At 39.9% G+C, this 16389-nt stretch overlaps 1 protein-coding gene across 11 annotated transcripts in view; it reads right to left on the bottom strand.

Moving 5' to 3' along the window:
• The window catches only part of NR2C1 (nuclear receptor subfamily 2 group C member 1), a 114711-nt gene that overhangs the window by 12230 nt on the left and 86092 nt on the right, over positions 1–16389 (bottom strand). For all 11 annotated transcript variants that reach the window (XM_073327520.1, XM_073327519.1, XM_073327516.1 and 8 more), the window contains 4 exons: positions 15844–16009; positions 14069–14190; positions 8506–8645; positions 3016–3153 (listed from right to left, as the gene is read on the bottom strand). In XM_073327520.1, the coding sequence (XP_073183621.1) occupies positions 3016–3153; positions 8506–8645; positions 14069–14190; positions 15844–16009 (566 nt within the window). The remainder of the gene's footprint in view (positions 1–3015; positions 3154–8505; positions 8646–14068; positions 14191–15843; positions 16010–16389) is intronic.

Raw genomic sequence — 16389 nt, 5'->3', positions numbered from 1 at the left:
CCACATTACTTGTGTATAGGAAGTTTTCAGGGGAAGGTCTATCAGACTCTTGCATTACCAAAGCCTCTTGCAGCAGCAGATTCTAGAGTAGAGTCTTATGGTACTTTGGGACATTTTCATGCCTATCTTAAGTACAGAACTTTTTGTGAGATAAGAGGAATCTCTTTTAAATCCCATTCTTTTAGATGTGCCTCCCATCGTGAGTAAGGCCAAAGGAGACTTAATATATATAAAAAAAAATTGACAAGTGAAAAAAACCCTTAAACCTAACTCTTAACAATGCAACTATCTACAACTAGATTTGCATGTATAAGATTAGAGAAAAGGAAGAGTCTGGCTCTGTCACTCTCCAGGTAGCAGACTGTGGAATCTGAAGAGGGAGGATATTTATATCTGCGGTCTATGAAACATTGGGCTTGAGGAAATTGAGTGCATCCCATATACTGCCATCTGCTGTCTGAAAAGCTTCCAGGATCAGGCATGTGACTCCTACACTGGGGCTCTGTATAGGTAATGTCATGAAGAACGTAGCGGCACCGTATGATGATTGGTGTGGAGAGGAGGTAGTGGAGGGCCTTCCTGTTTATTACTTCCTGTTCCTCTTCGTTTCCTGGTTCCTGTTGCCTGAACTCAGAGTTCCAGTGCCTGTCCATGTGTGGATGTAGTGTTGGGTGTGACAGGCTGAAGACAATGGAAAAACCTTAACATGAAAATAGGATGTTTTCCAGCCTGAGTGATGAATGATTAACTATAATGAATTCCTGCTGTTTAAATAATATATAATGAAGTACCGCATGACAGATATAACCACTGTATTTTTACTGTTGCCTTTATTGTCTATGTTCATAGATATGGCTCACATAGTAAAGGCTGCACAGCAGCTGCCTTCTGTTCCTCAAGACTCACAATCTACTGAAATAAAACAAAGCCCTCACTGTCACCAAAATAGTATGCCAATATAGGATACAAATTATGATGCTATTAGGATAGATGCTAAAATTATGATACTACTGACATTTGATACTACTGATACTGGTATTTTTAGTGACTTTTTAAAATTCACCTCTGTTGGATATCAGCTTCAGGAAAGGTAGAGCAATGAGAAGACATATTTGTTATTGTTGCGTTTAGAACATTTATGAGAAAAATGAGCAGACTTGCTCAGCAAGTATCAGAGTAAAAAACTGCTCTAAATACAGAAAAATACCTGGCAGATTATGTTTCTGTATAGCAATGTTTGTTGTTTTCTTTTTTATTATAAATCTTTGGATCTGTAAACAATGGATGAAAGTCCTGGGGCCAAGAGGTAGTATCTTGGTGTAAATCAAATTACACACAAAAGACTACATTAAAAGAACATTAAGGTAGCAAAGTCAAGCGCTCAAAAGCTAGGAAAAGCCAGAATTAAGGTTAATTAGGCTCCCTTCTGTGTATGTAATATGATACAGTGTTCAATTACCTAATCAAACATTACTTCCACACGACCTCTGCCTCAAACAGTGAATATGATAGACCATGCTACTCAATATTTTATTTCATCCTCATTTTTCAGTGTGTGCCGCTTCATCTCCTCCCCTCCTTACTTACTCTACACTATTCCAACCCTGGCTCTGAATACAGAATTATTTATTTCTTCATGAGGTTTTCTATGTTGCTAATCACTATATTTCACAAACATTAATTTAATTTAATTTCGCAGCCTCCCTGCGAGATAGGGGAGTGGTGTTACCCCCTATTTTACACATGGGGAACTGAGGAACAGAATGATTAAGGTCAGAAGTATCCACTAATTTTAAATGCCCATTTGACATATCTAGGACCTGATTTTTCAGAGTATTATATAACAGTTTATACAGTCAAAGAACACCTTCCGCTTTCTTCTGTGGCAGCTGAGAATGATCAGTATTTCCACAACTCAGGCCCCATGGTCTTATTTTGGGCCTCCAGAAAATAAGGACACACAATTAGTGACAAATTGTGAAAACTTTGGTTTAAGTGACCGGTCTACCACCACACTGTAACTGCGACAGAGGCAGGGACAGAATCCCATTCTCTAGGACAGCATTCAACATTCTTAACCATTAAACTATCCTTTCCCTTCCTGCTATCCCCTGCCTCATTCACTACATCAATTCCAACTGCCACAACAAATAAGGCAGGAGTCCTACAGACAATGGTATCCTTTACTACACAACACTGAATCATCCCCAGAGCAGGTCCACCCTGTACACTGAATGGGGCAGGTGTACTGTGGAAACAATAGTACACTATCATATAATTAGACTGTATCATATGCACAAGGCAGCTAAATCAAGGTTGCACAGACAACCATGATTCTCGCATTTTCTAACTTTTGAATGCTTAACTTCGCAATCTTAACATTCTTTTAATACACAACCCCTCTCTTCTCGCCCTCGCTCCCAGGCTCCTCATCTGATCTCTGTGTCGCCCAATCCTATCTCAATCTCCCTCCCTCAAAGGCTTTTTGTCCCAATCTCCTAGTCCTGCCTGCCCCCTCACCTACTTATCTAATGTCACCCCCCAACTGCCAAACTGGCCCCTAAGTCTTCCTTCCTTCCAGTCTCTCCCCGCTCCAACTGATTCTCGAGGAGCAGAATTAGAGAACATGATGGTAAAAAACACTGGTGGTCAGTCTGCCTTATCATTTCTAGCATTGCTAGCAATTGCTGAGCTGCACTGGTGCTACAGCAACTTCGGGAGAAATCCCTAAAATTCTCAGTGAAGATGGAACCTTTGGTAGACTGGGAGAAGAGGGGACTTTTAGATTTTAAATTAGCACCTAATTAAAATAAAAACAGGTTCACAGATTTGTTACAGCTATTGAACTACAATGTCAGAAATGCATGAACTTACATACGAAATCACTCTCCCCCCCACACCTTAACTGAAAGCTTGGATTTTGGAAAATACAACAACTTTTAAATACACTGTAAATACTCATATCTCAATTGTCACAGAAAAGAACAAAATTTGAAGTTAAAAATAATTACATACCAGGACTGAAGAGGACGATTGCTTTCAGATAAGCGTATTCGTAGCCATCTAGGCAAAGCTTAACCATACTGTTACAGAACTCTTGCAGTTTGAAGATATGCTCCATGACTAGTTTTCCTCTATCTGTAGACAGCTTATCTAGATTAGCACAAAAAAATTGCAGAATGGATTTTCTGGATAAATTTACTCCTGATTTCTAAATGATTCATATAGCTGGTAATATGAATCCATATTCTTCTTCTGAAGGAAAAAAATTACAGGCCAATGAATGAATGAATGTTTATTTATTTATTTAAACCCACTTCATGATTAGTCTGATAATCCTACAAGAGAGTCCAATGATCAGAGGTGGACTGGCATCTGAAATATTAATCACCAGAAGGGGGAAGAAGATTACATAGCAGTAAATGGAATTCCCTGAATGTATTGCTCCCCTGCAGATGTACTCCATAAGAGTCATGTGCCATGCTCACTCATCACAGAAGCGTTAGCAGCAGCAAATCTATTAAAGAGCACTTCCTCCATTTTAGGATCTGAATGTTCTAGAATCAAAGTCTGTAAAAGGATCCACCCCATGCCTGTCTTAGCTGTATTCCTAAACTATCAGTATAAATACGTGACTGCACTGGGAAAGGTTTTTTGGATAGCAGCACGATTACTTTCCCCTTTTTAAAAGTGAGATGAGTCAATTTTTAGGAATCCAAACCGAGCGGCTAGGTGAAGACATACAAAACCATTCAAGATCTGGATAGAAAATCTTACCCCATTTAGGGGTATGAGAGCTAACACTACTAGGAGGAATATAGGGAATTCTCTGGAGAGGTATATGAATTTAATACCACAAGAGTCTTGCCCATGCTAGAACAATTAAAGTAACTTGAGCCCCAATCTAATTATTATAACTGTAAAACGATTAAAGCAAATCTATTTCTTTTTAGATAGAGAAAAGTCATAGAATGGCACTGAAGTCCAAAGTATTAAAGACTGAGATGCTATGTGTATCTCACAAGCAATTACAGCCCTGTTCATTTTTTTTTTAAAGTAGAGTTGAACAACAAAGTATCGTGGAACAAGATGTTTCAATATAAGGGGCTTATATCTGATACCTATGAAGTTATGTCTACACTACAAACTCACCATGTAATTACTGCGGTGGTGCATGTCCACGCTGCCCTCCTTTGGTCAGTGGTGCACATCCTCACCAGGAGCACTTCCACCAACCTAAGAGGGGCAGTGTGGGGAGCTGAGAGCCCGGTCTCTCAACTTCACTGGGAGCTCCCTGCCATAAACCTGGCTGAGCCACAGGCTCCCGGCAGGAAGCCCCCTCGTTGCTCCGCGTTCCCTGTCAGGAGCCGGGGGAAGTTGCCTGGAGCTTCTTGTCCCTCCCTACCCTGTTCCCCACTGGGAGCAAGGGAAAGCCGCCCAGGGCTTCTCACCATCGGTGAACAGAGTCCAGCTGCCCTGGTGTCTCCGCACCCCCACCCCCACCTGGGCAACCTTCTCAATTTCACAGCTCACCTGGGCTTCTCATCCTGGCTCCCAGCCAGGAGCGGGGGAAGCCCCCTGGGCTTCTCACCCCAGCTCTCAGCGGGGAGTAGGGTCCAGCCGCCCAGCTCTCCGGGGAGCAGGTGCTTTCTTGTCAATTTCATGGCTTCTGCCCTGAAACTGACAAGAAAGTGGATGTAAAGGATGCAGTGTCTACACAGACACTGCGTGGTCCTAACTACACTGACATAAGCCTTACACCTGTCATGGAGGTGGAGTTGTTATACTGGTGTAGTACAGCACTTACATCGGTGGGAGGAAGGCTGCAGTGTAGACACTGACATAATTAGGCCAACATAAGCTGCCTTATGTCAACCTGTGTGGTGCCGACCAGCTCTGAGGGATATAAGATTTTTGCAGATCTCTTTTGAAGAATTTTTTTGGGGGAAAAATTTTCAAAAATTGGTGTCTAAATTTAGTTTTCTGAATAAAAACCCTGATTTTCAAAATTCCTGAGTATCCTCCTGAAATCAATGAAGGCCACTGGATGCACAACAACTTTTAGAGTCAGGCCTCTCATTTAGGACCCTAACCATAGGCACTCATTTTTGAAAACTCTAGCCTTAAGAATTTCCCTTTTTCCTGCTGTAATCTTCCATGGAGCAAGATGGAGAGGATGTGCTTTGCTTCATTCCAGAGACCTCCACTCATTAAATAATTCAGTCAACTCAGGTTTCATTTTCTTTACCTTATTCTTTTGTTGTTGTTGTTACTGCAACTCACCTAAAGGCCCAAGGTCACCTCCAACCTCCCAGAACAAGAAAAGACTGAAATGTTCTTAAGAATTGCTCTTCTTCTCATAGAGTCTAAAGTAGCTCTTTTAAATGTTAGATCTGACTGTCTCATCACAGATCTTTCCATACTGACAGAGACCCAGTCAAGCAGCTGTTTTCAGGGCTTGAACTGCCTTCTGAAAAGGCTGCACCAGTCACCCATGTATGCGTACAGCTTCAAACAGGGATGAAACCACATCAAAAAACAGAATTGTAGGGAAATCCTCCACCATTGCTCTAGCATCAGTGCAGCCCCACTAGTGCTAGTAACTGTGGGGGCACTGATGTAGACTGGCCAATGGCATTTTTACCACTGTATCCAAGCAATGGAAGGTACTTTCCTAAAATTCTCAGTGTAAACAATGCCTTGGTGAATGGTGAGTTTGCTGGACTGGGTCTGTTGCCACTCTAGACACACTGTACAAGCCCTATGAGATGAGCTATCATAGGGTTAACCCCAAACAACAGGTGTAGTCCAAGGAACAAGCAATTTTTCTTCAAAGACTCAGTATCAGATAGGAGTAAGATGAGGTGGTAAAATGTCTGTGAAAGTTGTTGAGATTTGCACATTAAACCTGCAACTTTAAATCAGCTAGGATCAGCTGAATAGTTCACGGCTGCAAGAGCCTTGAAAAGAAACAGGAACCTCCAAACCTCTTGACTGGGATGGGGGAAACCAGATCCAGGTAAGAACTGGGTCAAGCAAAAAAACTCTAGGACTCAGTATGAACGAGATGGCGTAAAAAAAGTTTACAAGTGATGAGAGGGGGCGGCACCAGCGTAGAAACCATTGGAATAGGAGATTTCTGTACTGACAATGAGTAACTATGCTGTAGAAGCTGTCCTGGGAAAGCTAGAGGTTTTGGAAGCTGAACGGGGGACACAGTTTTCAGAACACTGCAAAACGTGAGAGCTGATTGTAATATCTAGGAGACAGATAAGGCTTTTTGTATTGCAGAGATGGATTTATCTTATCTTGGGCAGGGGCAGAAGTGACTTAAAATGTGGGGAAAGGAGTGTTTTGAATTTCTCATTTTCCACTCCCAGAAAACCATGACTGCAACTACCAGCCTCATTGCACACCACCCCAATATCTACTAATGTGCCCCAAAATTACAATTAGCTTGATATTTCTGCTAAAGGTATCAGCAGTTACATAATTACCACAGAATCATAGAACAGAATCATAGAAATGTAAGACTGGAAGGGACCCTAATAAATCTTCTAGTCCAGTCTCCTGCCCTGAGACGGACTAGGTATTACCTAGACCAGTGTTTCTAAATCTTTTGATACCAGGGACCAGCTTGCTGGCTTCCTAAACTGCATCAGGGAAATCTCAGGGACCGGAACCGGTCCATGGACCTGTCGTTGAGAAACACTGATCTAGACCATCCCTAACAGGTGTTTGTCTAACCTGTTCTTAAAGACCTCCACAAACCTCCCTAGGTAATTTGCCCCAGTGCTTAACTACCCTTACAGTTAACTGTACCCTCTGGCAGCTATCATTGAATCAGTTTGCATCCAGTTCACATTCAGAAGGATTTCCCCCTCCCTCACTAGCACAACGATTGTTGTCGTCGTTTTTTGGAGGGTGTGTGTGTTAAAACAAATTCTCAGGTACAATTATGTGGCAGTTATGAATAGAACCCTGACTAGCATAGCTCCATGGATCATGAGTTGTGTCATGATACCTACAATTGGAATCTACAGGCTCACTTCATGAAGGAGAAAAAAATATTGTAACCTTTCCCTTCTCCATAATAAATTTCAGACAAATTCAAGTACATTTTAAAGTTAGGACTGAAAAGAAGCAACTAAAGAAAAAATACTTAAGTCTCCAGGAACATGGAGAATCAAAATAATACTCTAAAAGTTTCTTACGCTATAATCTGCTTCTAGTTTTAGGAACATATTTTACATGATTTGCCATAATGGGTCTTGTACAGTAATAGATTTTAAGGCCAGAAGGGACCATTGTGATTGTCTAGTCTGACCTTCTACATAACACAAATTATAGAATATCCATGTATTAATTCAGCGGTGGCCAACCTGAGCCTGAGAAGGAGCCAGAATTTACCAATGTACATTGCCAAAGAGCTGCAGTAATATGTCAGCAGCCCCCCATCAGCTTCCCCCCTGCCCGGCTCCCAGCACCTCCCGCCCATCAGCGCCTCCCCCTCCCTCCACACACCTCTTGATCAGCTGTTTTGTGGTGTGCAGGAGGCTCTGGGAGGGGACGGGGAGGATCGAGGGCACTGCACGCTCAGGGGAGGGGGTGGGAAGGGGTGGAGTGGAGGCAGGGCCTGTGGCAGAGCCAGGGGTTGAGCAGTGAGCATTCCCCAGCACACTGGAAAGTTGGCGCCTGTAGCTCCAGCCCCGGAGTCCATGCCTATACAAGGAGCTGCATATTAACTTCTGAAGAGCCACATGAGGCTCCGGAGCCAAAGGTTGGCCACCCCTGTATTAATTCCTTCTTTAAATCAACAGTAGCTGTGCTTGAATTAGAGTATGTATCTTTTAGAAAAACATCCAATCTTGATTTAAAAATGTCCAGTGATGGAGAATCAACCACAACCCTTCGTAAGTTGTTCCAATGATTAATTGCCCTCACTGCTAAAAACTTGCAACTTATTACTCTTTCAAAATACATAAGCTACACGCTGCCCACTAAGCTTGTGAAATCTCAATTCTAGAGAAACTCAGAATTTAGTCTTGCTTTATACCATACAAAACAGCAAGACTTCCAATACAATTTTATAGAGACTGATGACTGAGTGCAGAATGCAAGTCAATTTTGACTGCAATATTTTCCTTGAGGTTGTTCAGCATGTCCTATTGAACTTTGCGTTTTTAATTAGAACAATTATTTGTATACAAATTTTCTGGGAGGGGGAGGGAAAACGAAAAGGAAGGGGACACATTAAAATACAGTTTTTATTATTATTAAATGTGACTGACTTCTGTAGATTTACAAAATTTTCCACATTTTTCACGGACTTTATATTATTATTTCAATAGTGGCCATTCAACTGTGTACACAATAAATTTCCATTAACAATTCGCAGACAACTAATAAACTTCTGCACAGTATAAAAATTATGCACTGACATTTAACTCATGCTGTTAATTAACTCCCCATCTACACCCTGAAAAATAGCAGGATGCATCTTACCTTGCTGTAAGCTACCATGCAGGTGATTAACAAATGCAGTTAATATAGTTGCTACATTCATCACTTGTGAACACTGTGCAAGACCAAGTGTAAAAAGTTCATTCCAGCAGGCTTTTACTAATGATATGCTGTTATCTTGCCTATTTAAAGGAACAAAAAAATTCGGTCAATGAAATTGTTTACTTGCAATTAAAGAGTGCTTCACATCTGCAGCGCACAATACAAATAGTAACAATTAATCTAGTTTAGCCATTACTACCACTTTCAACAAATCAAGACCCAGATCAAAAATATCTGTATTTGCATGTTAGAATTAAAATTCCCACGTTTATGTTAAAAGTAGCATTTGTATAGAAGTTGGTCTGTTTTTAAAGAACTAAAAATTAATAGTCTGAATCACAGAACAGGCCACCCAAATAGAGAGAATTTGCTTCAATACAGAAATAAAACATCCTCCAATTGCACACCAATTGTGTAGTTCTCACCCACCTCCCCACACAAGAACCCTTAAGGGGTATCATCAAACAACTACAATCCATACTCGATGGGGACCCCCATTCTAAAAGAAATCTTTCCTGAACCCCTCTTCCGGCCTTCAAACAACCCACCAACTCTCCAAGCTCAGCAGCAGCAGCAAAGACAGGAGAGGACACACCAACTCGAAGTAGCACCAGACCCTGCCAGAACAGATGCAAAACCTGCCAACGTGTCTCCACCAGGAGCATAGCTAGGAGGGGAGCGGGGCAGTGGTCGCTCTCCCACTGAGTAGAAGTGGCGCCTTTTTAATTTTTTGGCGCCTTTTTAATTTTTACTCACCCAGCAGCACTCCGGGTCTTCGGCGGCGGGTCAGGCGGCGCTCCGGGTCTTCAGTGGCACTTCGGCGTCAGGTCCTTCACTCGCTCCGGTCTTCGGCGGCATTTTGGTGGGGTGTGTGTGGGGTGTCTTCAGTGCCGCCGAAGACCAGAGTGAGTGAAGGACCCGACGCCGAAGTGCCACTGTAGACCCAGAGTGCCGCCTGACCTGCTGCCGAAGACCCGGAGCGCCGCCGGGTGAGTACTAGCGGGTGGTGCCTTTTTTTATCTCCGCTCCCCGTTTTCTCCACCTGGCTAAGCCAGTGGTCTCCACTGCAACAATGATCAATGCCCACCCCCACACACCTTTCTAAATCCATGGGTCCTACACGTGCCTATCAACCAGTGCACTAAATGCTCCAATTACAACTCTGTGGGTGAAACCAGACAATCACTACACTCTTGAATGAACTCATGCAGGAAAATGATAAAAGACAAAACATTGTATCACCTTTGGGTGAACACTTTTCACAAAGTGATCACACTATACCTGACCTATTGGTCCTCCTCCTCAAAGAAAACCTGCACAACACTTTCAAGATGAGCCTGGGAGCTTAAATTCATAACTTTGCTAGACACTAAAAATCATCTACTGAATAGACACACTGGATTTATCGCTTATTGCAACAATCTATAAATCACTAACAACTGCCCCTGAGGTCTCCTCTCATTCTTTTTCCCTCTGTGACTGGAAGGGTGTTAACAGTCCACTTCACCTTGCATAACTGTATTTTAACTACTTATGCTAAACAATCTGTTCCACCTTATATTTAGCTATGATGCTCCGAGTATATTTCCCAGACATGAAGAAAAGCTCGGTGTCAGTTGGTCCAATGAAAGATATTACCTCATCCACCTTGTCTCTCTACACCTCCCTAGCACAAGCAAGCTGGTAGACATCATTAGTTACATTTTCAATGCATGTCCTATCACATTAATTTGCTCAGGGTTTACACTAGTTTTTAAACAATATTTACATGCAGTGGCGGAAGTTCAGATGGCTCCTGTGTTGAGGATGCTGAATGGCAGGCTGAAGGCCTTTTTAAAAAAAAAACCTTAAAGCTGGCATGTTGTTGGATTATGTTTTTAAATAAATTTAGTTGAAAGTCAACAGTTGTTTCAGTATTTGATTTAGTCATAAAGGGGAAATGGAGACATTATGCAAGATAATCACAAAAAATTTATCCAAGGCATTTTAGACGTGTGCAGAGACCAATATGACTTATATATGGATGAAGGTTAACTTGCATTTTCTCCATTTTTTCTCATAGTTGCTATAGTATTTTTAACCATTTGATTTTTTTTTTAAGAGTATGTTCTGAAATCACTCTGTCTCATAAAATGACACCTGACAGGAAAGTTACAGAGTACACACAAGATGTTTCTCTTTGTCTTGGAATTAAATGCACTTCCTCATGTCATGCAGAACTACATGAACTATATCAGAGCTAAGAAATTTAAGAGAGCTAATGGATTTTGCTGCACAGAGTGCAAGCTCTTAAGAAAATATAAAGAGAATGATAAAAACTGGTTTTAGCTGCAAGAGGCAATTTATTTCTGGTAACTGGCATGCTCTACAATAAAAAACCCCCCACCTCTCAATGTCTGATAAATGTTACTAATACTTCTCACTATTTTCCAGAATACGTTAATAATGGTACAGTGACTACCAGTAATTGATTTGCAAAAGGAGAACAACATCTGATGCCCAAGGCACACAGGTAGCTGTGTATCAGCCTCTCTCTACCTTTCTTTGGTGATTTTCATCACCATCGCACGCTAGTTGCAAATACAGGCTGAGTCCGATCTCACCACTTGCAACTCATGTACCACAGGAAATCATGAGATGTTAAAAGGTTAAAATGACTAATTCAAGAAATGATGGTATGCATAGACAAGTTCAGCTCTCTGCCAACAACCAAACATAGGTTTTCATTTTCTAATGTAATGCAATAACCTTCACTTTATATTAGGGCTGTCAAGCAATTAAAAAAATTATTTGTGATTAATCGCGCAATTAAAAAAATTAATTATGATTAATTGTGCAATTAAACAATAATAGAATACATTTAAATATTTTTGATTTTTTCTACATTTTCAAATATATTGATTTCAATTACAACACAGAATACAAAGTGTACAGTGCTCATTTTACATTTATTTTTGATTACAACTATTTGGACTGTAAAAAAACAAAAGAAATAGTATTTTTCAAGTCACCTAATACAAGTACTGTAGTGCAATCTCTTTATCATGAAAGTTGAACTTACAAATGTAGAATTATGTTAAAAAAAAACTGCATTCAAAAATAAATGTAAAATTTTAGAGCCTGCAATTCCACTCAGTCCTACTTCTTGTTCAGACAAACGAGTTTGTTTACATTTGCAGGAGATAATACTGTCCGCTTCTTGTTTACAACGTCATCTGAAGGTGAGAACAGGTGTTCTCATGGCACTGTTGTAGCCGGTGTCGCAAGATATTACATGCCAGCTGTGCTAAAGATTCATATGTCCCTTCATGCTTCAGCCACCATTCTAGGGGACATGCGTTCATGCTGATGATGGGTTCTGCTTGATAACAGTCCAAAGCAGTTTGGACCGATGCATTTTCATTTTCATTATCCGAGTCAGATGCCATCAGCAGGAGGTTGATTTTCTTTTTTGGTGGTTCAGATTCTGTAGTTTCTGCATTGGAGTGTTGCTCTTTTAAGACTTCTGAAAGCATGCTCCACACCTTGTCGCTCTCAGATTTTGGAAGGCACTTCAGATTCTTAAATCTTGGGTCAAGTGCCGTAGCTATCTTTAGAAATCTCACATTGGTACCTTCTTTGCGTTTTGTGAAATCTGCAGCAAAAGTTTTCTTAAAATGAACAACATGTGTTGGGTCATCATCCAAGACTGCTATAACATGAAACAGATGGCAGAATGTGGGTAAAACAGAGCAGGGGATATACAATTCTCCCCCAAGAAGTTCAGTCACAAATTTAATTAACACATTTTTTAACGAGCATCATCAGCATGTCCTCTGGAATGGTGGCCAAAGCACGAAGGGGCATACAGAAAGTTCAGCATATCTGGCACGTAAATACCTTGCAATGCCAGCAACAAAAGTTCCATGCAAATGCCTGTTCTCACTTTCTGGTGACATTGTAAATAAAAAGAGTGCAGCATTATCTCCTGTAAACGTAAACAAACTTGTTTGTCTTAGTGATTGGCTGAACAAGAAGTAGGACTGAGTGGACTTATAGGGTCTGAAGTTTTACATTATTTTGTTTTTGAGTGCAGTTATGCAACAACAAAAAAAATCTACATTTGTAAGTTGCACTTTCACGACAAAAAGATTGCACTACAGTACTTGTATGAGGTGAATTGAAAAATACTATTTCTTTATCATTTTTACAATGCAAGTATTTGTAATCAAAAAATAATATACACTTTGATTTCAATTACAACACAGAATACAGTATATATGAAAATGTAGAAAAACATCCAAAATATTTAATAAATTTCAATTGGTATTCTATTGTTTAACAGTGCAATTAAAACTGCGATTAATCGCAATTAATTTTTTTGAGTTAATCACATGAGTTAACTGCGATTCATTGACAGGCCTACTTTACACTTCATGTTTATAATGACGAGTACTCAGCAATTCTAACAAATTCATTTAATTGTTTAGATGTATTGTTGGGGATGTTTTTTAAAAAGCAATATGAAAGTGATTTTTCAAAAGTACAAGTTTACGATAATCCAAACCTAATTCAAGATCGTAAGAATGACCATACGGGGTCAGACCAATGGTCCATCTAGCCCAATATCTTGTCCTCTGACAAGGTGATCAGTATCAGATGCTTCAGAGGGAATGAACAGAACAGGGCAATTTATCCAGTGATCCATCTCGTCGTCCAGTCCCGACTTCTAGCAGTCATAGGGTTATGGACACCCAGAGCATGAGGTTGCATCCCTGACTATCTTTGCTAATAGCCATTGATGGACCTATTATCCATGAACTTAGCTAATTCTTTTTTGAACCCTGGCCTTTACAACATCCCCAGCAATGAATTCCACAGGTTGACTGTGCTTTATATGAAGAAGTACTTCCTTTTGTTTGTTTTAAACCTATTACCTATTAATTTCATTCAGCGACCACGGGTTCTTCTGTTATGTGAAGGGGTAAACAATACTTCCTTATTCACTTTCTCCACATGATTTTATAGACCACTTTCATAGCCAGCCTCCCCCGCCCGGGTCGTTTCTTTTCTGACATAAGTCTTTTTAATTTCTCCTCATTATGAAAACTGTTCCATACTACTAATCAGTTTTGTTGCCTTTCTCTGTACTTTTTCCAATTCTAGTATATCTTTTTTGAGACGGGGAGACTGGAACTGCATGCAGTATTCTAGGTATGTGTGTATCACAGATTTATACAGTGGCATGAGATCTTCTATCTTATTATCTATCCCCTTCCTAATGGTTCCTAACATTCTGTTCGCTTTTTTGACTGCTGCTGCACATTGAGTAGATGTTTTCAGAGACCTAGCCACGATGACTCCAAGATCTCTTTCTTGCGTGGTAACAGCTGATTTAGACGCCATCATTTTGTATGTATAGTTGGGATTATGTTTTCCAGTGTTCCCTTGATATAAGAGTATATTCCAGGACAAATGGTCTATTTAGTCCATTGATTATATCAAAGAATGTTTGAACACTCACCCTAGAGCTTGGAAGGAAGGAATGGAGCGTGCCCAGTGCATGGACAAAAAGAGTAGTCTGGAGGCTGATTCACAGATGTAATGAACATTCAGGTATTCAGGCATCGGAGAAGGCATGGTGAGCTGATGCAAAAAGGAATTGTAAAATTAGTTATTTTATTGCTTGTTAAAAATTGTAATTACAAAAAAAAGTCTTTGACGTAATGTCTTGCAAGGAAAAAAGGAAAGTAGTGTATTTTAAAAAATAACATGAATTAGATAAAGCCTTGAAATAAATTGCATGACTGCCTTTGTTCATTAGTCACAATTGTTAAACTTGTATAGAATTACAGAGCAGTGAAGAAACAGGGCAAATTTATTTGAATTCCACACTTTATATAGATGATCATATATTTGAAAAAATTAGCTATGAGCATCCCAAGTAAATTACATTGCAATCCTTTGAGACATTTTGAGAAGACTGATACCTTAGAAGAAACACTGTCAGTGGGATTATTTTGATGCAACTGCTTACACTTACAGCTATAGATATAAAAAAAAAAAACAAATTGGGAGGTATCATACCTTTCCATAGCTTGCCCCAGAGGAGTGGAATAAATGGCCTGAAAAATTAGTGGAATTGCCAAAACTATTAGTTTTAGGGGGGAAAATATTTACAAAAATTCTTTGGTTTGTAGTTTTTAAAATTAATATTTTATAAATAAATATACTATTCTAGTATGTTAACATGCTACACCTGATATTCAGCATATATAAACTGCCTGATATCCTAGCACTGCTCACATTAAACATAAATGGCCAAACCTTCCAAGTGACTCACACACATTGACTTCAATGGAACTAACAGGTTTATTGCATGAGTAAGGGCAGCACGATTTGATCCAAAATGGATATTTAATTATAACACAGTAGTTCTATTCCCAGAGATTAATAATTGGCTATATATATAAAATTAATAGAATTAAAATAGTTTTGACTAAGATAACTATTTTAAAATGTAGAAACTGTGTTCTAGGATTAGGATTAGATTTATATTTACAAGGGTGACCAAAGAGTGGGCTGGTTGGAGAGGACAAAGCCCAATGCAATGCTCTGTACTGAAATGTTCATATATGCAGTCTTTTTATTTGCTCAAGTGGTAGCTATGAGTTGAAGAGGAAAAAGATGGAGGAAATTCCATAGGTTCATAAAGTGGAAATAAAAATATGAAGTATTTGGCTCCTCTCCCAAAAAAGGTTGTGGAAAATGGCAAGAGAACCACAATGGTTAAAGTCAATTAATATCCTAAAGCAGTGAGATAGGTAAGCAAAGGAGAAGTCCTGTCACAAATGAGGTCCAGAGCCTCAGTTCTAAATCCTGCATGCTTGGCTCATATGTCAAGAGTTTGTATATATGGCACATTGTAATACTTATGAATCTTTGTTTTTTTGTAACTACATAGTGCTGTAGATCCAGTAGCATGGATTACAGACTGATTTTGAGGGAAATAAGCTACAGAGAAGATCGCAGTGAAGAGTGCTGTTTATATAATAAACCGTGCTGCAAAAACACTCAGGAGGGATGTTAATTTTCCTGAACAAGAAATAGCTAACCATTGAACAAAAGCAGTGCATTCCTCAGAACATGAATGACAATATTTAAGTACACCTGGTTATTCCTTAAGAAATTTAAACAAATAAACAAATAAAGTACATACCAAATTCTTGAACCTTTAAAATGGCTAAGAAATTAGTTTTAATGTTTATAAGTCAAAAACATTAAACACATATAAAATACCCTGAAAGCGACATGTGCATCGCTGAGAAGCGGCCCCTCTATTTCAACGATATTCATGCTTGTTTCTCCACCAATCAGATGTACATTGGCTTCAACAGTCTCTGCAGAGCTCTGACATGCTGCACTCTCTCCTGGGTTTAGTGCTTTCGCAAGAGTATCAAATGCCCTATCAGAAGACATTGTTATCTATGAGTTCAGTCAAATTATACAGCAAAAGCAAGGAAAATGTAATATCTTGGCTGTGTAGGCTTCAGTCTAGACAGAATCTGTATAGGCTTGTACTTCCAAATATATTCCATTTTGCTCCCCAGTGTGATAATTTGAAAATCCCTAAAGCACTGCTCTATCCCAACACCTTACTTTGCTGCTACAAGCATTATTTTAAAAACAAAGATTGGGGGGTGGAGGAGAAGGTTGTGTGGCACAGAATCATTGGGAATCCCTGTCCCCAAGGCAGAAGTAAGCTTTGCCTCCCGCTATAACATCTAAGGAGCATATCCCTGGGGCTTCCTCCTAGCAGCAATGGGCGGGGGAGAGAGGCACCGC

This window comes from Lepidochelys kempii, chromosome 1 (genome assembly GCF_965140265.1).
Source record: "Lepidochelys kempii isolate rLepKem1 chromosome 1, rLepKem1.hap2, whole genome shotgun sequence".
NCBI lineage: Eukaryota > Metazoa > Chordata > Testudines > Cheloniidae > Lepidochelys > Lepidochelys kempii.
The sequence above is the reverse complement of the archived record's forward strand: the minus strand, read 5'-3'. Positions and strand labels throughout refer to the sequence as shown.